This window comes from Lactuca sativa, chromosome 6 (assembly GCF_002870075.4).
Source record: "Lactuca sativa cultivar Salinas chromosome 6, Lsat_Salinas_v11, whole genome shotgun sequence".
Taxonomy (NCBI): domain Eukaryota; kingdom Viridiplantae; phylum Streptophyta; class Magnoliopsida; order Asterales; family Asteraceae; genus Lactuca; species Lactuca sativa.
This window is the reverse complement of record NC_056628.2, coordinates 162,947,575-162,955,930: the sequence shown is the minus strand read 5'-3', so window position 1 is coordinate 162,955,930 and position 8,356 is coordinate 162,947,575. Positions and strand designations below refer to the sequence as shown.

At 39.4% G+C, this 8,356-nt stretch overlaps 1 protein-coding gene across 1 annotated transcript; it reads left to right on the top strand.

The window, feature by feature from the left end:
- The first annotated feature begins 2,847 nt into the window (after positions 1–2,847).
- LOC111904120 (pentatricopeptide repeat-containing protein At5g19020, mitochondrial) lies at positions 2,848–5,805 on the top strand. Its single transcript, XM_023899902.3, has one exon. It carries the CDS (start codon positions 3,540–3,542, stop codon positions 5,628–5,630), a length of 2,091 nt encoding a protein of 696 aa, XP_023755670.1. The 5' UTR covers positions 2,848–3,539; the 3' UTR covers positions 5,631–5,805.
- Positions 5,806–8,356: the final 2,551 nt, after the last annotated feature.

Below are 8,356 nucleotides of genomic sequence, written 5' to 3'. Positions count from 1 at the left end.
TTATAGACCACGAGGTGAGGGTGAAGGGTGGACGATGTGAGAAGCCTTTTCCCAAACGATGGCCCCGTCATTCAGCAGAGTATGGATGACAACCACGGACTATTCTAGACAGTCCAGTGGAACACTAGCAGGCTCGCAACCTGTAGGTGTTGTGAACGATGTGTTCACCCGGTGTACTCTAAACCTTGGTGATCATGCAGACTTGATACCTAAACCTTGGTGATCATGCAGACTTGATGCCTAAACCCTGGTGATCATGCAGACTTGATGCCTAAACCCTGGTGATCATGCAAACTTGATACCTAAACCCTGGTGATCATGCAGACTTGATGCCTAAGCCCTGGTGATCATGCAGACTTGATGCCTAAACCCTAGTGATCATGCAGACTTGATACCTAAACCTTGGTTATCATGAAGACTTGATACCTAAACCCTGGCAACTATGTAGACTTAGTGCCCGTTGTGTAAACGGTGGACTTCGTGCCGATTCCTTAGGACGATCCTTAGGAATGAGTGAACGAGAAATAGCTGATTCTTAGGGTAGATCCTTAAGAATAAAGAAGATAATGGGGTTGGGTAATTGGGATGATTGCTTGATTGTTTAAACATAATAATTATATTATTGTGGGTTGAAAACCCTATGTACTCACCAGGTTTCCCAACCTGACCCACTCAGTTTATTTGTAGCATAGGTGTCGATATGAAGTTACATTACACTAAGAGATTAAGAAGATATAGATCACTAGTGTAAATGAATGTAAGTTCTGTTTATGATTATGTTTCTATATTGACGATGACATCCCAAATGTTTTAAAATGAATAAAATACGTTTCTTCAGAAATGCTTTGATAACGTATTTCTCGTGTTTTTCTGGGAATAAATTCCGCAACATTTTTATTAAAAGAGGTACTCTGATTTTTATAAAGCATAAACAAGATCGGTCTTTTCTGGCCGTGAAAATGGGGATGTCACAACTATTATGACATGGCATAATAATGATTGACAAAACAATAAATTATATATTCCTCCTTTGAAAACCGATTTAGGGTTTCTTCATGAACAAATGACTTCTTCTTCTCCTATGATTGCTCTTCTTCTTCTAAAGTGATGATCTCGAACTCATGTCCAAAACCCTAATTCTTAACTTAAGGAAAATAGGGCTCCTTTACCCCTGCCTCAATGGGCCTCCCTCCCCCTAAGGCCCAAATCCATAAAAAGCCCAAAAGGCATCCAAGTCCAACTACAAGGCATCTAACGCCTAATATGGCCCAAGAACCCCCAACATGGCCTTAAGCCCAAAAAATGACATGCTACAATCAGGTGGGCCCGATGCCTAACGTAAACAAGTCCATTTATACGCACAACATGTGTTGAAGCCTCTGCGATCTGGATTTTATGCAAGTACGCCCGATGTACTCCTATGTACGCCCATCGTACTCGGCTAGGCTCAAGAATTGCCAATCTTCCGAAGGCCATAACTTCTTCATTCTAAGTCCAATTTCATTCTTTATATCCACGTGAAGGAAACGAGAAGCTCTACAATACTGTCAACTCTCCCTTGCCATAAAACTTTTCTAACATAAACCCAAACTTCATAAAGGCTCGAACTGATACTTACTGATATGCCCTTGGGCTCAAACACAAACCGAACACTCGGTCCCTACAACCTACATTATCCATCACTAAATGGGCGTTACAGACACCACGACTTGTTACGAACGAATATAAATTTGAATACATCGTACACAAGTATCGGAACCATATCTTAGGAAACATGCAAAAGTAATGGTACGAAACAGTAAAATAACAAGGAAAGGACAATAGACGTGCCTGTCTGTAGACCGGATAATAAATAAAGGACCGGTCAAGACTATAAACTCTTATAACAATGAGAAGCATATACATACCCCAAATTAGATTGCGATTTCGTTTCCGAATGCCATAACCCTCGGTTGGACCTTGAAATGACGAAATCTAATTTAACATTAAGGTAACGCTAAGAATTGCAATCTGAAGGCCATAACCCTCGGTATGGCTGTCTGATGCCTAAATTAGCTCCTGTAGATATAAAGAATGACGAAATCACACTTAGAATGAAGAAGTTATGGCCTTCGGAAGATTAGCGGTTCTTGACCCTAGCCGAGTACGTTGGGCGTACGCTAGGAGTACGCCGCGTGTACTAGCTCGACATCCGGATCACAGAGGCTTCAACATATGATGGGACTATGCACAAACTTGTTTAAGTTAGACCTCGGGTCCATCTGATTGTAGCAGGTCATTTTTTTGGCTTAAGGCCATATTGGGGGTTCTTGGGCCATATTAGGCCTTAGATGCCTTGTAGTTGGGCTTGGATTCCTTTTTGGGCTTTTTATGGATTTGGGCCTTAGGGGGAGGGAGGTCCATTGAGGCAGGGGTAAAGGAGCCCTTTTTGCCTTAAGTTTAGAATTAGGGTTTTGGACTTGAGTTCGAGATCATCACTTTAGAAGAAGACAAACAATCATAGGAGAAGAATAAGTCATTCGTTCATGAAGAAACCCTAAATCGGTTTTTACAGGAGGAATATATCATTTATTGTGTTGTCAATCATTATTATGCCATGTCATAATAGTTAAGCCAAATTATCATTTAACCTGTAAGAGCCAGTTATCGGTGGATAATATTTGAACAAAACATATAATTTGTTGGTGTTTTTTGTACAAAAAGTTTACTTGGATGGTGTTTTTTAAACGATTTTGAAACATAGTTACCTCTTTGAGTCATTTTTCTATTTTTTTTTTCCTTTACTTATTTTTTACCGGTAATTGCCGGTTACCAAATATCAAATTTGAACAAAGAATGTACTTCGTTGGTGTTTTTTTGTACAAAAGCTTTACTTGAATGGTGTTTTTTGGACACACCAAACTTGAATGATATTTTTTGAACGATTTTAAAACATATTTACCCGTATAAGTCATTTTCCCTTAGATTTTTCCACCGAATATTTTGACGCTGTCACTGCATAATTAAAGGATGGACAATTATACCCCTCATCGTATTCAATATTTTAAAATACAATAAACAGAACCCGTTTCTTGTTTCGAACCCCAGACAACACACATGACGATAAGAACGCTTCTTCAGCCGGCATTGCTTCACCCCCACTCTCAAACAGTTAACTCCAAATTTTGATCCTTAAATTAATTTTGATTTTAAACTTTGAATGTAAACTTGAATTGATTTTGATTCGGTTAACCATTAACCTTAGAATGTAAACTTTGATACGATTTGGATTTTGTTAACTGTTAACCTTGAACATATTTTGATTCTGATTCAAAATTTAAACTTCGAATTGCTGTTGATTCAATGCGTTAATCAGCTCTCTATCATTTATTCATTTAAACTGAGGGGCATACTTGTCCATACATTAACTACACAGTGAAGGATTAAAAAAAAAAAAAAAATCATCTCCGATAAATAAAATCACCAAAGCAGATTTGTTGTTTTTTTGTATTACTTCGACATATCTTATTCTTCCTGCCGATCTCTGATGATCAAGTGTAATGAAATCCATCTCAAACAATCTTCTTCCTTCCTTTCTCGCAAAAAAATTATTCAAATTAACTCCCAAATGCTACTCCAGTTCACCTCTTTCACAAAACAGCTGCGCAAACAGCATCAAGACAACCAAAACATTCGACAATTACGAACGTGCCCTCGTCCAAGCATTGAAATCATCTTCTTCCCTTTCTGCTCCGCTCCTTTACGGCCAGCATCTCCATTGTCATATCCTCAAGAAAGGACTTGACTCCAATATCTTTATACGTAATAGCTTGATCAGTTTGTATGCCAAGTTTGGTTCTATAAACGATGCAGAATCCATGTTTGTCTCTGGGTTTCAATCCGATCGCGTTTCTTGTAACATTATGCTTTCTGGTTATGTGAATTGTGGTCGTTTAAATGACGCCCGCCAATTGTTTGATAAAATGTCTGGGAGGAACAGCGTATCTTGTACCACGATGATAATGGGGTTGGCTCAAAATGGGTTTTGGGGAGAAGCAATCCATGTTTTTAAGGAAATGAAGTCATTAGGTTTGGCTCCCAATGAAGTGACATTGTCGAGTGTACTGTCATCTTATTCACATTTTTCTGGGGTTAAAAACAGTCAAATTCTCCATGCATTGGTTGCTAAATCCGGCCTTGAAAATTCTAATCTTGTTTTAACTAATCTGGTTCTTCTGTATTGCAGTTGTTCATCTTTGGGTGATGCCAGAATTTTATTTGATGAAATGTCAGAGAGAAATATAGTTTCTTGGAACGTAATGTTGAATGGGTACTCAAAAGCTAGGATGGCTGGAATGGCACGAGACCTGTTCGACAAAATGCCTGAAAGAGATGTAGTTTCTTGGGGCACCATCATCGAATGTGTTTTACATGTTGAAAATCTGAACCCAGCTTTGAAATTATATCGAGAAATGCTAAATACTGGGATATCTCCTAACAATGTCATGGTGGTGGATATAATCTCAGTTTGTGGCCAAGAAACAGCCTTTTCCGAAGGCCAGATGTTTCATGGCGTAAGTGTAAAACTAGGGTTTGACTCTCACGACTTTATCCAATCAACTATTATCCACTTCTATGCAGCTTGTGGCAACATCCCCCTTGCCCAAACTCAATTCCAAATAGGAAGCAAAAACAATCCATCTTCATGGAACGCGCTAATATCAGGCTTACTAAAAAACAAAATGATCGAATCCGCACGCCAACTGTTCGACAAAATGCCCAAAAGAGATGTTTTCTCATGGACCTCAATGATTTCCGGATACTCCCAAATGAACCAACACCACATGGCTTTAGACCTTTTCCATAAGATGATATCAAGTGGCATCAAACCAAACGAAGTAACAATGGTAAGCATGCTCCCATCCGTTGCTAATTTAGGCAATTTACAAGATGGAAAATGGGGTCATGAATATATAATCACAAATTCAATCCCTATGAATGACAATGTAATCGCATCCATCATCGACATGTACGCCAAATGTGGGAACATCAAGAACGCATTACAACTCTTCAATCAAGTTAAACACAAAGTTTCCACCATTTCACCATGGAACGCGATAATATGTGGATTAGCCATGCATGGACATGCAAGATTATCTCTAAAGCTCTTTTGGGAGTTAGAGACATATAAATATAATGATGTTATAAAGATAAACTCGATCACATTTATTGGGGTGTTAAGCGCATGTTGTCATGGTGGATTGGTGAAAGAAGGGGAGAGGTATTTTGAAAGGATGAAAAGTGTGTATAATATAGAGGCGAATATGAAGCATTATGGGTGTATGGTGGATGTTTTGGGTAGAGCAGGGAGATTAGAGGAAGCTGAGGGGGTGATAAAGAGTATGCCTATGAAGGCGGATGTGGTGATATGGGGGACATTGTTGGCAGCTGCTAGAATTTATAATGATGTTGAAATGGGAGAAAGGGCGGCTGAAAATTTGGCAAAGGCTGAGCCTTTACATGGTCCAGGTAGGATTTTGTTGTCAAATATTTATGTAGATGCAGGGCGTTTGGATGATGCTGCTTTTGTAAGACGAGAAATGAAAACCAGAAGATTGATCAGGTCACCGGGTTATAGTAGTATATCTTAATTGGAATGAAGTGGGTAGTCAAAGGAATGGAGGGCAAAAGGGGAATAATAAGGGTAAAGGTAATTTACAAGAAGTAGGGAAGGGAATGGAGGGCAAGAGGGGAATTATTTTTATACTTTGCCCTTATTGATTATAACAATATACTTCCATTTTTTTTTAATATTATTATTATACATATCTAATTTGAAACTGGAAATGAATGGTAGTGTTTTACATTTAAGATTTTGGCCACAAACATTTGAGATTTTGACAGATTTAATCCCTTACTTTGTGGATTTCAAACTTTGGCCACAACAGTTTTTTATAAAACCCCTCTCTCTCTCTCTCTCTCTCTCTCTCTCTCTCTCTCTCTCTCACATTTAGGTTAACGTGTCACAAGTTGCTATCTCTTCTCCCCCCTCATATTATCTCTGATAACATCCCTTCCAGAGTGGTGTCGCCCATTGTGTGTGTGTGTGTGTTTTTTTTGAAAAAACATCATAAAAGATCCTTATGCTTTTCAAAAATCTGACATATAGTCCCTAAGCTTAAAAAACATCTTAGATGGTCAATATGGTTTCAAAACTTTTGACAACGGGCCTTTTTTGCTAACTCCGTTAACTTTTGGCAGTTAACTATTATTTGATTATAATATTTGGAGGGCGTTTCCATCATTTCACTACCATAGGGACCATTTATGATGTTTTGTCTTATTTAAAAAAAATTGAAAAAAGGAAATATATTATTTAATTCTCTCTCTCTCTCTCTCTCTCTCTCTCTCTATATATATATATATATATATATATATATATATATATATGTGTGTGTGTGTGTGTGTGTGTGTGAGAGAGAGAGAGAGAGAGAGAGAGAGAATTCCTAACTCACTTTCTCCTTATGATGAACATTGTTTAGTGAGTCAAGAACACAACACACACTACACACACATAAACGAAGTCAGAGGTGGGTATGTTCCTGGCTCCATGTCATAAATAAAGATGGACAATAGTAGATCTGAAACGAAAACCACACACAAGACCTTACCTTACATGAAAACCCACCATTGATCTGAAACGAAGATGGAAGATTGAATCTAAAACGATGAACCGCTGATATGAAACACATACCAACGGTCGAATAAGGCGATAATGGTGGTGACAACGCGATCTGTGGTCAGATTGGTAGCGATGGACCAGATCTATGACAGATGTGATGGCAGCGGACCAAATATGTGGCCCGGACACATAATGGCGACGAAAACCACCTATGAAACCTTAATATGAAATGGAAGCCGTCGACGACACGATGGTTCCAGACCGGTGGAAGCAGTGCTTCTGAACCAACGATGGCAACGTTTCTAAACCGACAACAACCGCATTTTGAACGATTTCTAAGTTCAAAGGTTGATTTCGAGTTTTTCACCATCGATTTGCAGGTATCTATATATCATTTTATTGTGTTTATGTTGAAGAAGATGGACGTAGAAAAACATTCTGGTGCCTAAGGTTTGAAGATGGGGATGTGTGTTTCTATAGAATTTTTCCAAGTTCATTTTGTGTTCAAGATCACCTTCAACCTCCACCTTTATTAATATCTAGATTTCTAGCTTCAACTTTTTTCCATCTTTGATTAGGACTACATAACTATTTGTTTTTGTTTTTTTTTTTTTTTTTTTTGAATTTAATATTGATTTGGTCATAAGCTTATAGTTGAATTTAATATTGAAGCTCTTTATTGAAACCGACAATAGATCGATTTTGAATGAGTGATTGTCTAGAGTAAGGGTACACCTTGAGTATATGTCGTTAGTGCTTTCTGTCTTTCCATTTGCCATTTCTATGACGTATGTATCTTTTAGTGATTGAGGGTTTTGTTTTAATAAGTGTTTGAATTTGTGGCTTACGAAACTCCTCTCCGCTCAACTATCGAATAATATGCATGCATATGAGTTATTGAGGAAAAATGTACTGGTAACCACTGTGTGATCTTCCATTGCTTCCCTTTGCCCTAAGGCCAAAACCCTTCCGACACCGCCGGTGTTTGTGTTTCCAGCTTTCGGGCAGTCCTTCTTGAAATGCCCAGTTTCCCAGCAACCGTAACAGGCTCGGCTTGCTCCGACGTTGGCGGCCGGGTTGGCGTGTTGGGCAGTCGCCCTGCAGAAACGGGCGGTATGCCTTTCTTGTTGCAGTGCATCTCGCGACAAGGGCCATTGTGGTGGAAGTTGCACTTGTTACACTTGGGAAGATTCCCAGGGTACTATCTCAGAGGGGTTAGAGCGGCGGCGGTAGTGGCAGCGCGAACCGCCACTATTTGTTGTTTCTTGGCGGAATCCTGGGTCGATTGGTTCTTCCTGTTGTTCCAGAATTTCCTTTTCTTGTTTCCCCCTTTTGCTTGCTCAGAGGTGGCCACCACGGTGCCATGACTGACACGGTGGTCGATGAGTTGTTGTGCCAATTGCTTGGCATTGTCAAAAGTAGTCGGCTTTGAAGCCAACACATTTCCTTGGATCTGGGGTGTTTATCCTCAAATGTATTTTTCCACCTTGTTTTCCGAGGTAACCAGCCTGGGACATAGAATGGCCAGATCCCCAAAGTTCCTGCTCTAACTTCTGAATTTCGCCCCTTGGGTAATACTCTGTTAGCATAAGGTTCTTCAGATCCTCCCAGCTCATTGCATTCGCCACTAGAAGAGTTAGAGATTTCACATGACCGTTCCACCAGGTAAGGGCTCGGTCAGTGAAGGTGCAAGCG

Bases quoted from the DNA above. Each gene is read 5' to 3' on its own strand.
- LOC111904120 (XM_023899902.3), top strand. From the start codon at position 3,540: ATGAAATCCATCTCAAACAATCTTCTTCCTTCCTTTCTCGCAAAAAAA.